At 32.4% G+C, this 22,037-nt stretch overlaps 2 protein-coding genes and 1 pseudogene across 8 annotated transcripts; 1 reads left to right on the top strand and 2 right to left on the bottom strand.

Annotated features, from left to right (window-relative positions):
• Positions 1 to 5,893: 5,893 nt before the first annotated feature.
• Positions 5,894 to 9,398, bottom strand: LOC106760807 (uncharacterized protein At3g49720). Of its 2 annotated transcripts, none has more exons than XM_022780943.1 (7): positions 9,230 to 9,398; positions 8,778 to 8,942; positions 8,635 to 8,674; positions 8,491 to 8,532; positions 7,073 to 7,462; positions 6,604 to 6,659; positions 5,894 to 6,438 (listed from the first exon to the last, which is right to left on the bottom strand). In XM_022780943.1, the coding sequence occupies exons 2-7, from the start codon at positions 8,892 to 8,894 to the stop codon at positions 6,286 to 6,288; spliced, it is 798 nt and encodes a 265-aa protein (XP_022636664.1). In that variant the 5' UTR covers positions 8,895 to 8,942; positions 9,230 to 9,398; the 3' UTR covers positions 5,894 to 6,285. The 2 variants fall into 2 exon arrangements, with proteins under 2 accessions (XP_022636664.1, XP_014499721.1); XM_014644235.2 differs by having other exon boundaries at positions 7,073 to 7,447; positions 9,230 to 9,395.
• Positions 9,399 to 9,581: 183 nt separating this feature from the next.
• LOC106762670 lies at positions 9,582 to 14,565 on the top strand. 6 transcript variants are annotated; one of them, XR_002667911.1, is made up of 9 exons: positions 9,582 to 9,836; positions 9,958 to 9,999; positions 10,411 to 10,536; positions 11,197 to 11,432; positions 12,896 to 12,932; positions 13,283 to 13,340; positions 13,441 to 13,548; positions 14,136 to 14,194; positions 14,307 to 14,565. XR_002667911.1 is itself a non-coding variant. In XM_014646697.2 (8 exons), the coding sequence occupies exons 1-7, from the start codon at positions 9,741 to 9,743 to the stop codon at positions 13,509 to 13,511; spliced, it is 666 nt and encodes a 221-aa protein (XP_014502183.1). In that variant the 5' UTR covers positions 9,582 to 9,740; the 3' UTR covers positions 13,512 to 13,548; positions 14,307 to 14,565. The 6 variants fall into 6 exon arrangements, 4 of the variants coding, with proteins under 4 accessions (XP_014502183.1, XP_014502182.1, XP_014502184.1 ...); XR_001375827.2 differs by having other exon boundaries at positions 14,337 to 14,565; XM_014646697.2 differs by lacking the exon at positions 14,136 to 14,194.
• A 202-nt stretch (positions 14,566 to 14,767) lies between these two features.
• Positions 14,768 to 19,100, bottom strand: LOC106760962 (annotated as a pseudogene).
• Between the last annotated feature and the right edge of the window lie 2,937 nt (positions 19,101 to 22,037).

Here is a 22,037-nt window from a genome sequence, read left to right on the forward strand (position 1 = left end):
AACAATAAAAATTTCTAAATTTTACTTAAAATTATATAAAGAAAAAATTAAATGTTTTAATTTTTTTTATTTATGTAAGTATTTTTTTTTTCTAACCATTTTATTCACCTATTGTTTAGGTTCTCCAATACAATAATACTCGCAAACAACTAGTTATTTGTTATGTCATAATCATTATATTTTTTTCTTAAAATATGAAAAAGAAGAGTGTATCATTTTGTTAGAGTAAAAAATATATTTAAATAATAATTAATTGTAGACACAAGAAACAACTACTAATCTCTAAAATAGTCACTAATATAAATAAAATACTATAATTAATGATTAATTATATTTTAAATTAATTATTAATATTTTAACTATCAAGAAAATTAATGTATATATTAATTATTAATGATAATAATAGTAACTATTTTGGAGATTAATAATTTTTAAATTATAAATTAGTCAATATAGCTAATTATATATTTTTTTTAAAAATTGATCGTTATTTAATGATTTTATGATAATATGAATATAAATAAATAAATTATTATTTCTAAAAGGAAAAGAAATTAAAATGTTTCAAATCATCCTAGTTTAGATTAATATACTCCTTTATGATTTTTTAATTAATGAGATAAATTATTTTTTCTTCAGTAAAATAATAGAAATCTGGTTTTTCTCTGACTATGATCAAAAGTTGAGTTGTTCAGGTATAGTTGTTCAGTTGGGCTTAATGAAGTAATTAGAGGGATTGTAGGTTTTAATTAGAATGATTTGAAGATGGAGGAACCAAGATTCCCGACATGATAAGATAGGAGGGCACTGCAGATTCTGAAAACTTTTGAAGGCAACAGGGATTACTGGTTTTGGTGTTTGGGGCAAAAAAATTAGTAATGATTTTCAATTGGCAGACATGAAATGTTCCTTCTTCTTCTGACCCTCTTCTGCATCGTTGCTCATCTTGCCACTTGTACTCCAACATGTTAGTCTAAATTATTACTGTTCATGGATGTCAACGTATGTTACTTTATGGGGAGCAGTAACTTTAATATACACCTCATCACAAAATCACACATTTTTTTTTATGACAATGATATTCAGATAACATTCTTTTGATAATATTTAAATATTAATTACGTGTTAATATGTGATTGATCAAAAATTACTTCATAATCAATAATAATAATCATAAATATGATTATGAATTAATTTTTGACCAACCACAGATTAACACGTAATCAATGTTATAAAAAAAATGTTATCTAAATACCATTATCGTTTCTTTCATCAATACAGACATATATAATACATCTATCAATTTTAAAATAATAAAACACCTTTAATATTTGGTCTTGGATAAAAGAATATATGTATCATTTTGACACTAAATATTTAATAATAATATTTTTATTGCGATACTTTTTGATAAAAATTATTTAATTAATATTTAAAACAATAAATTAATTGTAAAGAATGTGAGTGTGAAGACATTCGTTATTCAATAAGAATGGAAAATGAAACTAAAATTTTATAATAAAAAATAAATAAAAAAAGTAAAGTTTTACTCTGACTATATAATTGAGATAATCAAACAAGTGTTTCATTCTGATCTCATACACTTAAAAAATTATTTTTCTTATAACTTAAAATATGTTAAATATTGTATAGACATTAATTTACTTTATATTAAAGTATGTTATAATATAATGAGAAAATTGAAGATTCCATAATAAACCTTGAGACTTTGCAGCATAAGTAAAATAAAGAAGTGAGAAACAGATGTCAGAAGCAACTTGGATGAACTATATCTATGTACTTGAAAATGTCTCCACTACAGGAGGCAATGGGTGGGGGACATGATGCAACAACTTTCATTTACAGTTTGTGATGTAGTGCTGTGCCATGCAATTCCCACGTGACTTTTTCCCTAAATCACGTGTCTCCATGTTGTCCCTACAAAAGTTCTCTACCAAATGCTTTTACTAATCCAAATACTTTATAGATTTGAATAAAAGAAATTCATCACTGCCTCAAATTTTACATTAAATTAAATAATTCAGTAAAAAGTGATACTGTGTAATAAATTTTTTATACCATAGCATTATATTAAATTACTTTTATACTTTAAAATTCCGTATTATTTACACAATCTCAAAAGTACAGGTATGGACAGTAGTCAAAATACATTGTTAAAGTAAAGGTAAAATAATGGATTTATATTAATGATTAAATTGTGAAATATATTTATGATTGCACTTTGAATCATTTCATTACAACAATCATGGTTATTAAAAGAGTTAAAGTCAATCTAGATGGAGAAAGTATAAAGAAACATGATGAAGACATGAGTATGGAAAGGAGAAAAAGAGTGATACATTTCAATTTTATATTTTTTTCAAACTTGTGTCGAAGAAGATACTTCTAAACTACATTTGTCAACAATATTATAGTATTTCAACTTTTATTAGGAAAGGTTGTAAATCACAATTGATAATAGATTTGAGTAATTTAACGTTCCATTTTTTTAAAATGATATTTCTAAATTTATTTTTTATGCACAAGTAGGGAGGCGAGAATAATTATAATGCAAAATTTATCATATCAAAATAATATAGATATATACTCGTTTAAAATTTAATTTAATTTTATATTAGAAAGATTATATTTAATTTTATAAACTCGTAATAAACGAGTTTTACCATGCTGAGCGCATTTAAATTTTCGAAGTCATACTTCTAATTACAATATGATAAATTATTTATTTATTTATTATTCTTCAAGAATAACTTAAATTACTTTTAACATATTTATTTGTTATGAGAAAATAAAATAATAAATATTAGAACAACACATACATACAAACACACACACACATATATATATATATATATATATATATATATATATATATATATATATATATATATATATATATATATATATATATATATAACAGTGTATAATTGATCTATCCTTTTTATAAAAAATTGTTGACATTTTTTTTTAATTTACTGACGAATCATCATTCCATTATCAATAGAAGTATCTTTCGATTATTATCTAAAGTCATTATTCTATCGGTAATATAATCTTAATAAGCATATGTTGTCGATAATTAAGAAAGAATTTTATAAAATCATTAATAAATTTTACAAACAAACAAATTATCCATAAATATTATATTATCGATAATCCGTAAAAATAAACTTATTAATAATTTCACCATCAATAAATTAGGACAAATAATAATAACATATTTTTGTATAATGTTATACACAAACAAAGTTATCATTAAGGTTCTGAAATAGATTAATGGGTATTATCATTATATAATATTCAACTTTTTCATATAATATTCAACTTTTTGATTTCTATTAAATATAAAATTTAAACTCACATTTTTCAACACCATCTTACACCTTTAACTTTATTTTAATAAAAACAAAATAAAACTTATTTTTTTTTTCAAAAGTTTGGCAAATATCTCTTAATAACTTTTATGTATATTGTTCATTTATTGGTGGTAAAAAGTAAAATACTTTGATGTTGGAAAAGATTCCCACCTAAGCAACCTAGGGAGCCTTTGACTAAGTTAGATTGAGGGAGATGTTTTTTCTTTTGTTAAAAATGTGGAAAATCTAGTTTCGTTGTCCATAATTCTTCCACTAGAAAAATGACACTTCAAAATAATATAGGAAAGACAATGTTACTTTTCTAAAATATATAACCTTATTTTGATTAGGTATCATTTTTCTAATGGAGGAAGGAGAAATAGATAGTTGTGATTTTACTCCCTTTAACCCATCCCGTTGAAAAATGGATGGCTAAATGCCTAATGATCATCTCAATTATTCAATGTATTGAAACTGTACATTTACTTATTGAAATAATTAAAAATATAACTTAATTTTTCGATACTTGAAAATTTAAATTTAAATTTAATATTATGATTTAATAATAAATTTCTCATCAATTTAATGTTAAATTAGTCTTTAAAAGAATATTTTGAAGATGAAATATTTAAAAAATATAATAATAATAAAATGTAATGAAAAAAATTCACATATTAAATATGACAAAATATTTCATTATTTCAAGAATTAAATTAACAAAGCATTTATAATTAAGGGAATACTTGAACGTTTTTTGTGATTCCACATTTTTTCTTTTCTTTTCTTTTTAAAAAAAGGTTAAATATTATGATCTAATTTGCTTGCTTGAAGAAATTCCATTCAATATTTAATGTCTTTCGATCTAATTATATTTTTAAGATGTTGACAGAGTAATTGAACACCCTATTTATTACATTTCACTAAAATTAAGTTGAATAACAAATTTATAAACTTTAAATCTGATAAACATTACTTATGAAAAATAATAAATTCGCACGTCTTCACTTAACTTTTTTATTTTAAAAAAAAGCTTAAACCTTCCCTTGGTCTGAATATTTCCTCAAGTTTTGAACTGTCTCAATTGGGTCATAATTTTTGTAAAAATGCACATGTTTTACCCAACCGTTAACTGATATCAAAAGACGTTAAGTTTAGTTGACGTGGTATGCTGACGTGTTGGCTTAATCCCTTCTTGGTCCTCGTATTTATGTGAAAATCTCAGTTCGGTCCTCAAGTTTTGAACTGTCTCAATTGAGTCATAATTTTTGTAAAAATGCACACATTTTACCCCGATCGCTAACTAATCTCACTGTGCAACAATTATCTTCTGCTATCAGTGGAATAAATAGCTTAAAGGCTGGTGATGAACCTATAAGTTACCAAGTTGGTTCATTTGCAGAAAAGGCTATGAGACTGATTGCACTGGTTACGCGCTTTCCAGTGACTATTTTTTGAGCCACGTGAATAAAAACTAAATAATAGGCATTATGCCACGTGAAACACTGCTTATTTTAAAAAATAATTCACATAATTAAATAATACACGTCATCATGTCCTCTGGCTACCACGTCAGCTAAACTTAACGTCGTTTGAGATCAGTTAACGATTGGGGTAAAATGTATGCATTTTTACAAAAATTATGACCCAATTGAGACAGTTCAAAACTTGAGGACCGAACTAAGATTTTCACACAAATACAAGGACCAAGAAGGGATTAAGCCAACACGTCAGCATACCACATCAGCTAAACTTAATGTCGTTTGAGATCAGTTAACAGTAGGGGTAAAACATGTGCATTTTTACAAAAATTATGACCCAATTGAGACAGTTCAAAACTTGAGGACCGAATTGAGATTTTCACACAAATATTAGGACCAATGGATGGTTTAAGCCTTAATAAAAATAAACTCATCTTTTAAAACTCATTAATTTATTAGAAGTTATGGCTTTATCAAAATAGTATTTTAAAACACGACTTTACATCTATAGTTTTTTTAAAAAAACTAAATTATTTCAATAATTATTTAAAAAAAATATCCAAAAAATAAAAAATCCTTGCAAGGGTAGAATAGTTATCTGAAATTTATTTATCATTGACACATAATAGTCAAGATAAAGTTATATTATGCTTATTTCATAATTCAACAACGGGATTTAGACGTTTTAATTTACTTCACCTTGTATATGTGCAAATTATTACTTTTCCAGTTGAAAAGAAATCTAATGCGAAAAGCATTTATAAGAAAACAGAGGCACAAAAAATAAAACCTTTTATGCATGATGGTATGATAGAATCGATACCACTGGATAAATAATCCAATAATTCAACATTCATCACATTTAGTCATACAATTGTTGACTCATGAAAATCATAAGAGCAATTTATATATTTGGATTTAGAAAAATTGTAACTGTAACTGATACACAGATACTGGGAAGATAACATCTTACAGAATACAGTACAGGATATGACATATTTTCATTACTAGAATACAGACAGAACAGGATTCAAGAACAGAAAGAGAAACAACTTCATTTTGATCTGGATAATGATACTTAGATAACATTTTTTTTACAGTATTTAAATATCATTTACGTATCATTCTGATCTAATACATAGAAACTGGCGGTTTGACTATACCTAATTTCATAAGAGGAATGGTTTATAAATAATATAGCTAGAGAAAAAGCAATGTAACCAGATTCAATCTATATCTCAATGAAATAGTAACGTTCCTTTAAAGTACAATAATCACTGCCATTGCATTTAAGGTCACCTATTCAACTAAGAAATTAATTAAAAATTGATAAATTAAATTACCTTTTATAGAAAAAAAGCGTTTTAGATGAAACTCACGGGTAACAACCATTGGGAGCTTCAATAATTCAAATGTAATCATCGTGAAAGTCAATTGAGAGACTTCAAGTGGAATATCTGGCAATTTGGAATATATGAACTCTTAGTTGAAGCCTGTGCAAACTTCTTGGAAGCAGCATCATTCTCCTCTAAGTTAATCTGAAGGAAATACCGGACCCACCAGGATGAACTCCTCATCTTAGCCTGAAGCAAGGCAAATCCGTAAATTATTTTTCTGTCATGTTGTTTGTTTATATATACACACACACACATACTATCATTGCCTCCTTATTATCTATATATGTTACACACAATAATAATGAAGCAATGATAATAAAAATATGATTATTCAAGGTAAAATATAGTTACCGTTTTTCCATATTTAGAAACGTCTGCACCCTTAGCCTTTTTATTATCTGGAAAACCTACATTTACACAAAAAATCATCAGATGCTAATACGCCAGACAGAGGTTCAAAAGATTATTGGGATAACCTTTCAACCTATCAGAACCAACACAAGAAAAAGCTTCAACCAAAGAATGCCTCAGATCCATTTTAAATCCAGTGAAAGAGAAGTTAAGTGTATGGTTAAAAAACAATTCCTCTCAATACACAAATGTCATACTTGTCGCCATTGTATACAACACACCAAAAAGTTAATTCCTATATAGCTTACGAACTATAGCAATCCTGGAAACGTTACCCTACTTTCATTTCCTTCTAGTGATTTTGCTACTATAATACAACTACATGAATTATTGTTAGATTACATGACTCTCCTTTCAATGATTTTTTTTTTATATAGACGAGATTAGGCACTAATTTAAGTGCACTTACCAGTAAAGATCACTATTCCATCAGTTGATACCCTTGCCAAATCCGGAAGAGTTTTGTTAAGGTATCTGGGAGATAAGAAATCAAGGGCATCGGAAATGATTACAAGAGAGAAAGCTTTTGGCCTGTATGGAAGAGGAAACTTGATATCAGCCATACGAACAATGCCTTTGCGAATAAGTGCTTTGCAATTAGCATCAGCATCCTCTATATCATAAGGTTCTATACCCCAGGCTTCAGTTTCCTCCTCTTTTAGCAAATTAGAGACCACATAGCAAGTATCAGGGCCAACATGCAAAACTTTGTGTAAGCTATCACCATATGCTTTCTTCAAAATGGGAATTGCTCGTGGGACCTCTCCAGTACACAAAGAATCACCTGCATTTGGAAGATCTGCATGTTATTACAGTACATTTGGAAGTTAAACAAATTCCAAGTAAGTATCTGTATGTTCAAATGATTAAAAAAAAAAAATTCATAGAGATGCAACTAAGTTATGGCTCTTAGTTAAGAGCAAGACCACAATTTATTGAACAACTCCAAAAACTGAACTCTATTTCCAGAAACATTTATCATGAGGTGGATATTTCCCATACACGTGAAATCAGTGTAGTGAATGTTACTGAACTAGTCTATGAACTGCAGAAGTACCAAAAAACTGGTCTTTCCTCACAGAACAGCACCATTAGTTTAAAACCAGGCTCCTTAACAAGATGCAAAACACTGAAGTAAGACAGTGAATGGCACAGTAGGAAAAACATATAACGGTCCATTCATTTTGTGCAATATCATTTATCCTATTTACGCAAGTCAGAAGATAGCCATAATGCACGGCCAGTACAAAACTAACTAGACTATTTTAGTTACAATCAAAAAGATAATAAGGGGTACATAACCAGTGGCAGGATATTGCTTTCCTGAAACAAGAAAATATAAAACCAAGTAACTGCACAACAGCTACTTGTGTTTTTGAGCTTACAAAAGGCTAATAAATCAACGATAACAAAAGCATAATCTCATTAGTTGGCTACATGAATCAAATGACACCATCATTAAACTCTGCTACAGAGCAAATTCTCAAAAACAATATTCATCATATCTGTCTTAACAACATCTTCCAATGTTCTTCCTTCTCACCCTTTTCACAAGAATAAAACTCATTTAATCTGTTCCCCTAACTTCACTGGTGACCTTTATAATGCCCTCGTCAAATTTTTCCATCAAGGTAGTGAGACATGGATTTTTCCTCAACAAAAGAGTTATAAAACTTCTCACAATCAAGAAGTAACCACAAGGAGAATCGCCAATTAAAAAATAAATAAATAAACACGGCACAATTAATGCAATACCAACAAAATACCACCTTCATATGTATAATGCCTTAAAAAAATAGAAAGTATAGCAACAGGGAGGAAAGGTACCTTGAAGCCTGCTGAAAGACTCCAAACGGCTGCCAAATCCACCTATAAAAAGCAACAGGGAGGAAAAATAAATAAATGCACGCACGTAAAACAGGAATAAAATCACAGCATGTGAATTTAAGTAAGAAACAATTAGAATCAAACCTGAGCCCTTGTAAACATAGCCAATGAGAAACAGTCCTCCCTACAGAAGTTACCAACCTAAAAGTGATCAGAAATCTCCTCCATATAATAAAACCGCACAAGTAAGCTCCATGTGTTTATAATAATCTGAATCTATACATTACCACAATTATGAGCCCAACCGACAAAGCTGGCGAAGTCTTTGATTTCGACGATGAAAACAATCCACCTCCGCTGTCTCCAAATCGCCGAGACAGATTCACAGGTCTCCGCGACATCATTCAATTGTTTATGTTATGACCACGACGATGTTAATGTTATATAGTACTCTGCAAGATTAATAAGCACGAACATCTCAATAAATGGATCACTGAGTTAAATAACCACACATATCTTATAATTCGCACTATCTAAACATCAAAAGCTAATATGAGTAATTTACTTTATTTTGAACATTTCGTTTCTCCAACGCATCCAATACTATAATTCTAAGAACTAGACCGTTGGAAGCAAGGAAACGTAGCAGATACATCAAAACAAAAACAGAAAAATATTAAAGGTTATTCAGATAATTGATGGACACGGATCCGAACAATGTTCTCTGCTTAGTACTTACCAGCAAAAACAGCGCTACTGAAACTTCTCTATGAAATTGGTATTAGAGCTTAGATCTGAACTTTGTGCATTCTGTCTGTCCTCCACAACGCGCATTGATAAAGAAAGAAAAAAAATGGACAAAAACAGAGACTGGGTTCGTGGGAATGTAACTAATATTCCTGTTGCTATGTTTTACCAAGTGTCGGTTGGTTGGTCTGAAAACAATATCCAACGGTATGGGTTCATAATGGGCTTCCTAGTGGCCCACTTTCTTTATTATTCAAACCGGCCCAATATAAGAAATGTTTAATTTCCTATGGCTCGGTAATAGTAATAACTAACCCCAATTTTATTACTATTAATTAACAAATATAAATCTTACCAGAGAGTGTTTGTGAATTGGCAACGACTTCGAATGGGGAGTTGCGAATAAAGCGAAGATAGGAAAAGTGCTGCAAAGGATGTGGTGTGTGTTTATTTAATCGTGGAATCGGTGGTGATAGAAATCGTCGAATGCTATCTGTGTTGCAATGAAGGAGGACCCGGAGAACGATAAAGACAAAGACGCGAGGATTTGGGGAGCTTTACTCTTTGGCTTAATTGGCGCCACCTTCACTACCTTTGCGGTGATTCTTTTTCTTCAATTTGTTTTTCTCAATCGATCTTAGGTTTTGCTCGAGAGGATTACAGATACGGATTTATATTTAATTTAGCTTTTGAATATTAGAATTGCTTTCAAATTTGTAGGTCGGTCCGCTGCGGAGGAGTGTTGATTGGTGCTATGTTCAGGTATGGAAAGTGAAATAAAAATTGTTACGAGCTAAACGCATAGAAATCTGTTAGAGCGATCCTATTAGTAATTGACGGTTTTACTTTTTTGTATGATGTACGAAAATTGTTAGGATATGTTTTTCTTTGTTATGTTATTCGGATGATTTGCATGTCTGAGACCTGGACGGTGTTGGCTTTTCTCTTCTCGATTAATATCGTGTATCAATTAGTTAGAGACATATGAGTCGGTAAGCAAGTTTGTTAGTCTTTTGACCTGTACATGCATTCGATACACGAGACCTTGTATTTATCCCTTTTCTGTCAGCTAGTATTATTTCACAGTTTATGGTAAGTATCTTGTAATTTGATGATTCGATTCTCGGTGAAACTGATGGTGTATTGTTTTGAACATGTTCATTCTTGCTGTAGCTAACGAGGACACAGTCACATAAAGGACAGAGAGGTGGGTCGTTCCGAACATCATTTCAAGAAGAGGCTTGGAGGAGGCACAATAAGCGAATGCAAGAGGAGTACGAGGAGGAGATGGAAAGAGTGGTGAGTTTTTGTTGCTATGCTCGCTACTTGTATACTTTTGTTCTTATTGTTTTCGATATGAACCTTGCATTGCATTTTTCAAATTTGAGATGGAATGCGGTGCTGTGCTACATTTTTTTCAGAAGGCTGAGTCACTATTTTGGAAAAAATCATTTTTAATGCTTCATAATGAGCCATAAAGAAATGCAAAGCTTAGATTGCATGAATGCTTGTAGGCACCTTAGCTTAAGCCAAAGTAATGTACAACAATAAACCTAAGCTGATGGGATTCAACAAAGGCTGACTAGAGTAATTCTGTAGGGCAAAGAACTCACACTTAATGAGTTTTTGAGGAAAAAATAATCTCATTGTTATAACTATGATGAACAGTCTAAATGGTATAAGGCACTGATAACGTGTTTAAAGTCAAAGATGATAAAAAAATACTACATAAATCTTACTGAAATATAAAATCCTAGTCGAATTTGAAATTCTAACGTGAGACATAATGGAATCAAATCAAATATGAAATAGTAGAGAGTATTTTCCTGAGAAACATATAACTTATTATTAAAGATCGAGGCCCTATAAATGACGTGATAATCCCCAATCACACTTTAATCCTTGTAAAATGTTTTTTAAGTTGTACCACTTCACGATTGTCCATATGCCCTTTTGTAGGAACGAATAAGGCGTATGCAAAGCGTGTTTAACAGAGAAAGGAACAAGTATAAAAGAAGCTACGAGAGCTGGAGGGAAAACGGTCATGGTGCATATCATCAGCATTACCAGAGAGATGATTGGTACTGGAAGACTGATACATCCTTTAGAGATCGGAGGACCAATTATCGAGAAACTCCAAGAGAGACTGGAAACTATGCATTATCACATCACTACTCAATTTTGGGTCTTGACAGGTACTCAAAATGTTGAATAACTGGTCCATTTAATATCTGGTTTCGGGGTAAATATCATGGTTTTGCTTGCATCACTTGTGGAAGTAATATAGCTATTCGTACTATAGAAATAACAGAAAAAGAAACAAGTGAGAATTGATTTTAGGGGAACAAAATGTGTGATAAGAAGAAATATTATACGGGTCCCTTATAAAATACAACCACAGAATTCAACAAACAATCTCTCTTTAAGAAACATTTTTGTTAACATCACAATTAAGATTGCGAACATGATCCTGTGATCTTTGGAGCCAGATACAAGGTGAATCGGTCACTGGATTTTGACTCCGTGAGATAACAGTGAGGATCACAAACTTGTCTGTACAATTGTGTGATGGCCAGCCCTATTTCTAGTGGAATTCCAGGCCAGATTTTGGGACCTGATATGAAAAATTGAACCTTTCATCCAATTTTCACTCCATTTTGTATATTTCAAAGCTCTTTCCTAGTCACATGACCAGCGCCCGAATTCCCTCGTGCCTTTCTTTTGTCCTTCTTTTTGTCTCTTTGCTACTTGCTCTGCTCTATTTCAAGAGAACATGGTTTGAAATCTATCTTCTATATTAAAATTGTGTTTATAACTTATGCCTAATTATGAATTAAATGGGATCTTTAGGCTTTTGAACTTTTAGTTTTAAGTTTAATTCACATTCTGTGATTGGATTTGAAGGTTATTTTCTTTATTTATGCTATTTAATGCACATGTACATGTTGCTTAAGTTTTTTTTTTTTTTTTTGCATTGTTGTTAGGATCTTACAACCCTGGGATATTCTATCTGTCAATCCCTCCCTATCTTTAAGATATTGATTTTGACAACAATGTTTACCAGCGTTTAATTACAAAGCTAAACAAGAATCAAGTATATGATTTTGACACATACTAAGAATTGCAACATGCAAGCAACTTGTGATGCCGCTGGTCATACTGGTAGATCAGGAGGAGCAGGCCCAATTGGATAATTTTCCAGACCTGACAAGAAACCCACTGAATGGAGAGTTTACTAAAGGAGGAAGAGACTATTCCATGTGAAGGAGAGGTTGTTAACTGAATAGTTGCATAGGTAGTTCTCGGAGAGATTTTGGGGTGGTGAATCGGGTATTCTAGAATAGGAATTCGGAATCATTCTGCAATAGATTGAATCTTTTGAGGAGCGTCATGCTCTGGGAGAAGGAATGGTATTTCTATAATGATTCTGCCATTTGACCGTATTCTTCTTATTATTCAACAAAGCCACCTCTGTTATTAATTTGTAATTTCGCAACTAGTTGCAATGGTGTTTCCATATTTTTGCTTTAAATGTAAATGTACAACTTTGTAAATATTAAAAGATCATGTACAAGTGTGTCAATATTTACATAACAAGGTAGCGTGCTTGTTTTAAATTCATGATTAGTCATTGAATTGTTGTTTTCATGAACCTCAGGTTTAGAAAAACGCCGTATTCGGATGCTGAGATTAAGGTAACTAATCTTTTTGTCGCAATACCTTGCATATTACTTTTACTGTTTTACTATGATTTTATAGAAAAACGTGCTTGTCTTATTTTACTTTCAGATTCTATGGTATGTAACATGTGACTAGAACATAGAAACGATGCCGTGGTGTCATTTATGATTTGTGCTTATTGCTTCAGAAAAATTAAAGACCCTGCCATGAAACCATAGTATTCTATATTTAGTTACGAAATTGTCATAAGTATAGTGTGTTTTAATTTTTGCTAAATATGTTGCCATTGTTGGCACTGCCCTGTATTATCTACAGTATTTTGATATTCTGTCTTCGTTTCATTTATATCCTCTTATCTTTGCAGACAGCATTTAGAACTAAGGCAAAGGAGTATCATCCTGATCAAAACCAGGATAATATTGGTAAGTATTGATTTATCAGAGCATACGATCTTGTTGTCTCAAGCCATAATATTTATTATTATTATTAAATAACATATCCGTGTGTGTGGAAATGTCACAGAGGCTGCTGAGGCGAAGTTCAAGGAAGTGATGACTTCATACGAGGCCATAAAAAAGGAAAGAAGAAACTAAATCTGTTAAACTATCCTGGGACCCGAAAGGATGCGAGGTATTCGAAAAGGATTACTAAAGTTCCTCATTACTTCATTGACATATCATCCGGCTAAAATATAGTTGCTATGTGATTAAATTTTCTGCAATTACTAGAGAATTAGATAATGGTGTTTTTTTTTTTTTCAAAATCAAGTATAAGGTTATGTATTGAATATTTAGCATTCCAACCACATTTAATGCTCCTGTAATGTGGTCTCATTAGATTCGAGGGGGTTCTGCTAGGCCATTAATTCACTTCATGTAAGCAATTGGAGCCCTTCAAAGTAACCAAAGTGTATGTGCATTATTATTACTACTATGCATAGCACACATTCCATGCAGTATCCCGGTCAATCAGTGATGCTTCATATAATGTTTAGTCACATCACTACCACTTGGTTTGACGACCCATTCATCATCCTATTTTAACAAGGCCAAGTTTTATCGTTTTGGAGTCTTGATTTTAATTGCTAACTTTATAGTTTTTTGTAAACTAATTATCAATTAGACTGTCTACCTCGTAGCAACTTAAAAAGTGGTTTGCTATTTAAAAAACTGATCCCTGTTAGCTTCGTGATTAGAGATTACATTTGGTAATTGCAGAAAAATATTTTACTGATGGTGTTAAAGGAAAAATAATGAAGCTGGATATCATGTCTGAGGTGCAATTCTAACAAACTTAGAATTTTAGCTCCGCATTTTGTGCTTTGTACTGATGATGTTCAGTTATGTTTTCCTCCTTTTAACAAATAGAGTGTAACGCTTGTTTAACAGACTTGCATAACTTGTTTGTCTTGTACAAAGTATTGAATCAGTGGTAGCGTGACGTGATTGAGTAGCAATGTCCTCGCCAAGCCTTGATTGAGCGGCAATGTCTTCGCCGAGTGCCGAACCCTGGGACCCTCGATCCAAATGCTTCTGAAGTTTAAATATTGTCCCATGAAGTGTTGGACATGCTATTTCTTCCATTGTTTAAAATGTTTAATAGCGTCCCTTTATATACTTGACACGTGTTGAAATCTTATTTTGGTCATTCACTATTATATTATATACTTCAAAATCTGCATCAATTTGGAGCAGATGAGCTAAATTTGAGGTGATTTGCAAAGTGAATTAGCTAAACAATGGTTTCTTATTCAATACCTACTTTTTCTTTAGCTTACATTTTGTCAGGTTGGTACTTGAGTTTAACAGTATGTTGATCATGCATGTCAGAACTGCAAGTGTTACGCTGCTAAAGTTTCAGCTTTCGCAAGTTTTAAATTATATTTCCTCAGGATCCATGAGGCGCTTTAAAATATAAACAGTAACTAGTTAACAAATATTAAAAAGATCACTTATTAATTCCAAATTGATTCTATAGAGAACTCACGCTAAATCAGGATTGCTTTCAAATTTCCCAATTGAATACGGAAGATTTCTAAAGAATAAAAATATCGGCAGCTCATATTGATTGGTTCGTGAAGACGTCGCAGAATTCGTGTTTAAGCAGCTGGGGGATTTCGGTAATAAGCTGGAACGGTTGAAGGGAAGATCATCTGACAGACTCCGTCTGCCTTGATTATTGGCATGATGATTCCGGATGCAGTTAGATTAAAGGGAGTTTTTCAACTAGTTTTCCAGATAAAAGAACAATGAATACACAAATTTTGCTATTTACAGAAATTAATGGAATTTCAATCCATATCCGTTTAGGTGAAGAAAACGGTATCAATAAACGGCCGACACCAACAGCAAAGAAATGGAGAACCAGGGTCAAGGGCCGAGAATTTAACCCCGAAAGCAGAGATATTGGTCCTTCCGAGAATTGACCTCCAAGACTAAGATAATCGAAGCAAGCTTGACGCATTTCCTTCCTCGCTGGATCAGGTGATGCACAAAAAACCTTATAAAGAGCTTCTGCCAGCGTATTTATAGAGGACGCCACAGGCTGCAAATTGAAAGATGAAGATAGCTAGACTAACATATTTGTGTTTTTTGTGTTCCGTTTGGGAAAAAGAATAGGTGGTTGCCTCAATTCAGTGAATCGATGTTATAGTGCACATTACTTTTCGCAAGGTATAAAAGGATTCAAGGTATTTGCAAAGGTTGGGTGCATCGTTCAGATCACGCAAAGGCCTGAGAAGATTTCGAAGCACTACTATATCGGATAATACCACAGTCAAGCCACCCCTCGTTAGAGGATGGTGCATGTTGAATGCATCTCCCATCAGCAGGGCTCCCAGAGTAGGATGAGGAGTTGCTGGCATGCTTCTGTTTGGCATTGTCCTGATGCTGCCTTTGTCCACTGCAGTTATGAATGCGCCATGAAGCTCATGAGGAACCTGCATTCAATTTTCCCTTATCATTATCCAACACTATTAACTGAGAATGCGAAAGAAATTCCTGCTCCCGTTGAAATAAATCTGCCAAAATTTGTAGAACCTCTAGATATAGGTACCTGTGGAGCGATCACCGTCTTCAAATACTTAGCCATTTCACCATTGGAAATAGACGGAACTTTCTGACCAGGAACATCAACTAGACAGCGAATTTCTGTACTACTTATTGGATAGAACAGAACTGGCGAAGGTTCTCCCAGTATGACATGGCCATGATTTGCACAAGGAAGTTCACAATTCTCCAAAACTAGGCCTACAAAACAAGAGGGCACATCTACCTATAAACAAAGCATCGTAATCAGGAATACACTAAGCAAACGTTAACATCTAACTGAGAAAAGGGGGAACTCTCCAAATGAATAATATCAAAATGTTAATTCCTGGTATGAAAGGCTGATACTTCAGAGATAAACCAAATTTTATTTGACTCTGGAAACTAAATCATGTGTTTAAGCTTAATAAGCTGTATTGTCACCTTAGGATTATAAAGAGAATGACACAAGTTTGAAAAACAGCCATCACAAACAATGAAAAAGGGTGCGCAAACTGATAATTCTTGACTATCCTTGGTTTTGTACTGCACGCCTTTAATTACCCCCTTCTCTTCGAGTAGGGAAGAAACTGTTCCTTGCTCCAGTGTTACACAGCTAAATGAAAAAATAATTAAGTGAATAAATAAATATGCATGTACGTGTGTGTGAACAAGAAAGTACCTGCAGTTCAAGTCTAGAATGGTAGGTCTATTTTTCAATTGTTAAATATGATTTCTGAATTATATTGGCTAAAAATAGTGACCACTTATAGCTATATAGCTGTCTGGATGATTGGAACATAAGGAGATAACCTGATTGGATACAGAACTTCAAACCTAAGTAACATGATTAGTATATCAAGCCAAGTCAGATCAAATGGCATCGATGAGAGAGTTTGAAAAATCAGGTAAAATGATGTGCTACTCAAAAATTAAATCCTGTGTAGTACATAGGTACAACACCGTAGCAACTCAATTTTTATAAGAAAACCAAGAACTGCAAAGTAAAGGAAGAAACCAAATACTTGGGAGAGGAGGCAGCCTTCTCTCTCATCCTCTGAATAAAACGTCCAGTGTGAAAGCTTCTGCCGGCAACATCTGAGTGAAACTTTTCCAACGGATAAGAGAGTCTTATGTGTTTCCCCATCCTTGAAAAGAGCATAACCAAATACTTGTTGAGCATCAATTTTATCCACACAACCTGCAGTAATAGGGAATCAGTGGTCATTCTACACTTTGCACAAGCCATAGTCAAAATGACCAAACAAATATGTGTATTATTTATTTCTAGCACTCGCGATTAATCACAGTAGGACTATTATATGTCGAATGTCCATAAAGTTAAGTTAGCACTACCTTCAAGTCTCAACTCAATTAACTTGAGATAACCTCCAGGCTGTAGCAACTCTCCAACAATTCTGTCTGGTTCACTCAAATGACAAGTACTTGACGTCCATCCTACATTAGATGATAATTATGCTATCAAAAGTTAATTGTGAATCTATTTGAGAAAACAGTACTTAAAAAGCCCCAAAAATATTTCTGCATTCATACTGATCAAATGCCAGTGCAAAAATTACTAGAAAATATTCATACATTCAGTCTCTCTTCCATTATAGTTTCCTTCTTATCTCCGTCTTCATTTTTTATCAAATTATTTATCGTATTTACCAGCTCTCTCTCTTTGGCGTCTTTTTCTTTTATACCAAGCCAAAAAAACCCAAGAAAAAGGACACAGAGAAGGATAGAACCAGCTGGACCGCATAACTCCTAGTCCTAAAGCACATATTGCTATACCATCTAACAACTACAATCAACCAATATAAACAACATCACTAAGCATAAATAAAGAATCTCCGTCAATAAAAGTGAAAATTTCTGGCCACACGTTTAAATTGGACGCAGGATAAAGTAATATTAAATAATCCATTCTTTTCTGTCTGTAAATACCTCTAAAATCGAACTGTTTATTCATGGAGGTATTGATGAAATTATGTTGTACCGTGATCTTAAAGTTAAAAACCAACAAAATCTTCAAAACATGTACCTCACTGCTTGTCGTTGAATATTTTATTTAAAATAAATAGATAAAAAAAAATGAAGTACCTAAAGTCTTGTTCATCCGAAATCAAACTGTCACATCTTCAGCTGCTTAGAAGAAGAAAAAAATCGAAGCCGAGTGTTCGACTTTCAAAGTCTTCAGGTGCGGATCGATCACCTACCAACGGATTAGCGTAGTGTTTCTTCAACACACGTGATGATCGATAAAATCAGACACTTCAAATCGCTCAAGCAATTAAGAAAACAATATTCGTAACATCTTTTTTTCTCAAATCTCAAAAGCAAGAACTCTAGAGCAACTTCCTACAATCACTAGCATTGCTCCTTCCTCTGATAATCTCTGTCTCTATAGCGCTATAACTACATGCAAGCGAAGCTTAATCTAATGCGCATCCTTACTGGCAACAACCAATCGAACAATCATTATTAAAGAAACAACAACGCATTTTTCGCCCGGTTTTGGACAAAACACAAGAGTAAGACATAAACAAAGAGAAACAGGCATCGAAATAGAAAGACATTAAAGGAGACGTCAAATTCAAAATACCTTGCCGAGAGTGTAAGCTAGAGCGGAGCCGGCGACACCAGCTCCGACAATTACGACGTCAACTTCGCCGTCGCGCTTTGACGATCTGCATTCTCCGGCGGCAGTGGTGATGTTTTCGGCGCACATAGCGGCATCGGTCTCCAACGAAGCGCGACATTTCTTCCCCGCGAAAACGAAATTGCGAATCGCAAATGCTCTCAGCGCGGCACATATGATCCATCCAAACACGTAGGTGTCCAACATTTGGAAGAACCTCAGTGAGCCGACGGTGCGGTGTTCTCGCTCTAGTTTCTCTCTGTAACTCGCTGGCCACAACGAGGATATCGAGAAAAAGCGTGTTTGCGTGCGTTACTTAAGAGAAGCGAGAGAAGTTTCAGGAAGGAACGAGGCTTTTATACGTAGGCAGGGTGGTGGCCATGGCATAGATCCTCTAGCTGTAACTGAAGAAGAAAATTCGAAAAAAGCATTTTTCACAGTAATTTGCACCCCCTCGGTATTAGCACTGGACATAGCTCACGCAAGTCTTACTCACCACCACTGTTTTTTGTTTGTTTTTTTCTTCCTTTTGAATTTTCAATTTTCAATATAGTATATAAAAAATGAGGATAAATTATCAGTTCACTGAATATATGTGAAGGGTGGTGCATTTAATCTAACCAATTCATTTTCTCTATAAGCTATAATAAAAAAGTAATTTTAAGACAATTTTTACATTAAATTGTAAATTTTATGAGACTCAATCATACTTTTAAATTTTTTCTAAAGAAAAATTAGTAATGACTGGTATATATTTAATAATCTAGTTTATTGTTTATGCAAAAAAAAATGCTTTGTCTGTGGACTAATATAAACAAAATTACTCAATTTATAAAACTAGTTAAATTGACTTGAAGTTATTGATTTCATAAAATAATATATATATATATATATATATATATATATATATATATATATATATATATATATATTATTTTTAAGTATTGTCTAAATTTAAGAGTGTTTTAAAGATAACAAAAACTGAATTAATTAATTTTAATTATGAACACTGTTACTTTCTTCATTTAATACTAATCCTTATTATTATATTTATATATATTAAAAGTTACTGTGCAACATTTATTGTTAATAGTTTTAAATAATTGTCATTGAAGCATTACACATTTAATAAATAAAAACATTAATATGAAGAGACTTATAAATTATCATTACAATTATCATAATATAACTATAACTTAAAACTTATACATCAGAAGCATTAAATTAAGAATACAAACTACAAGTTTTTTAAAAATAACTAGATTATTTATAAGTCAGGATTTTCATTATCCAACATGCTCCACAAAAAATTTATTCTCTATTCACACTAATAAAAAGTGATAATTTCAAAAAATAGACAAGTAACATACACATAAAACAAAATAATAAGCTAACTTATCAAAAATTAACCATACTTGCCAAAAGAGTCATAATATCACAATTTAATCTCACATTAAGTAAAACTTAAACATATAAATAAGAATTAGACCTGAACATTTAGATACATGTATTAATATGGGATTATGACGGGTCATGTACCTCTAGTGATGAAAAAGTTTATCCACTTAAACTATCACACAAGTTTAATTTGTCTATCACCTATGGTCAAAAGAACATGAAACTATAGACTAAGACCTCTTGTTGCTCCTCGCAATATAACTCATCATTCTCTAATTAAGATAGTTATTGGAGCATTAAGATAACCTCCAAAATTGAAACCTTATATCAATATATACACTACTTAAAACAACTAATAAGAACTTCTCATTGGAATTCTCTTCACACCATACATAACCGTGTTTACAATCCATATAATAAATCAATTCAGACTTCACAATGAGTATCAAAGCATTAAGGCAACTCAAACTCACCAAAAACTAAAAGAAAAAAAAAAGTAAAAACCAATACAACACATAGGACACCCACCCAACACCTCTCTCGCCATTTTTTTTTAGGGTAATCGATTATTGCACTTAATAATCGATTGTTCCAAATAAATTTTATGCAAAAAAAATAAGACATTTTGATTGAAATAATTGATTATCATGTAAGATAACTTATTATTCCAGAGAACTTTGAAGAAATGATGAAATTCTAATTGAAATAATCTATTATCAAGTTAGATAATTGATTATTCTTGTCAATTTTTTACAACAACAGGATTTTCCTGAATTGGTTGCACCTAAGACCGTCCAAATGACTAAAATGACATCATAAACACTAGAGTTGATTCAAAAACAAGTTTATAACTTAAATTGGACACCAATTTAATTATTTGGTCAGGAAATTGTTGGGAATCCAAGTGTGAGTCCAAGTCCCACATTGGATAGAAATGAGAAAGTAGAGCACTATATAAACGTGAAAGACCCATTAACCCATTGCCTTAAGGTTTTGGGCAGAGAGTGGTGTCAATTCCTTATATAGTCGGACTCATATCTCATTGGTGTTTGTATCTCCCCGGTGAACCTCCTCCTTGATAGACCCAATAGTGGTATCAGAGCCGATGGTTTGTCTTGGTGACCGACTCAGACGAGTACAATGGTCCCTATATCGAAAGTCTTCCTGGCAAAGAGTTCCAGGTAAGCGTGTCCCGTTAAGATGAACGGCAGCGGTACGAAGGGCTACTCGTGATTGTGGTTGGATGGGAATGCTTCCGTTGGAAGGGGAGTGTACCAATGTGGAAGGGACTCGCCCTTGAGGGGGAGATTGTTGGGAATCCAAGTGTGAGTCTAAGTCTCACATTGGATATAAATGAGAAAGTAGAGCACTATATAAAGGTGAAAGACTCGTTGACTCATTGCCTTAAGGTTTTGGGTAGAGAGTGGTGTCAATTCCTTATGTAGTCGGGCTCATATCTCATTGGTGTTTGTATCTCCCCGGTGAACCTCCTCATTGATAGACCCAACAGAAACAAGATTCAACTGGTAAACTTACAACTCCAAACTCATTTATCAGTTTTCTCATGCTTTCAACCAGATTCCCAGGGTACCAAGTAGTCAACTAAGTACGAAATGACCTCAAAGCAAACACAAAACATCAAATTTACAAGTCTCACCATTCCAAAACCAAAAATTCAATCCACTAATAACTATTAAAAAAACTACCCGTAAATCAAAGTTCATCAAAACTCAACTAAAAAATCCCATAAATCTGCAACTCAAGTGTTTTATTATATCAAGGTACAATTCACCAGCCAATTAATCCACCAGACAACACTTATCACCCAAAATTCATTAAGAAATAACGCAAATAAGCTAATATATTATCATATCAATAACCAAATTTTCATTCACAGTTCATCCAACAACAAAACCAGCGCACATCATCAATAATTCATTAATTAAACATGAATTTCACTACATTTCAAACAAGAACACAAGCTATATGATCTCTAAAAATAACTTAAAAGGTATTTGTTAGCTTCCCTTACCTTTTAGGAGCTCATACAA

The sequence above is a fragment of the Vigna radiata genome, chromosome 5, assembly GCF_000741045.1.
Source record: "Vigna radiata var. radiata cultivar VC1973A chromosome 5, Vradiata_ver6, whole genome shotgun sequence".
In the NCBI taxonomy this organism is placed as follows: domain Eukaryota; kingdom Viridiplantae; phylum Streptophyta; class Magnoliopsida; order Fabales; family Fabaceae; genus Vigna; species Vigna radiata.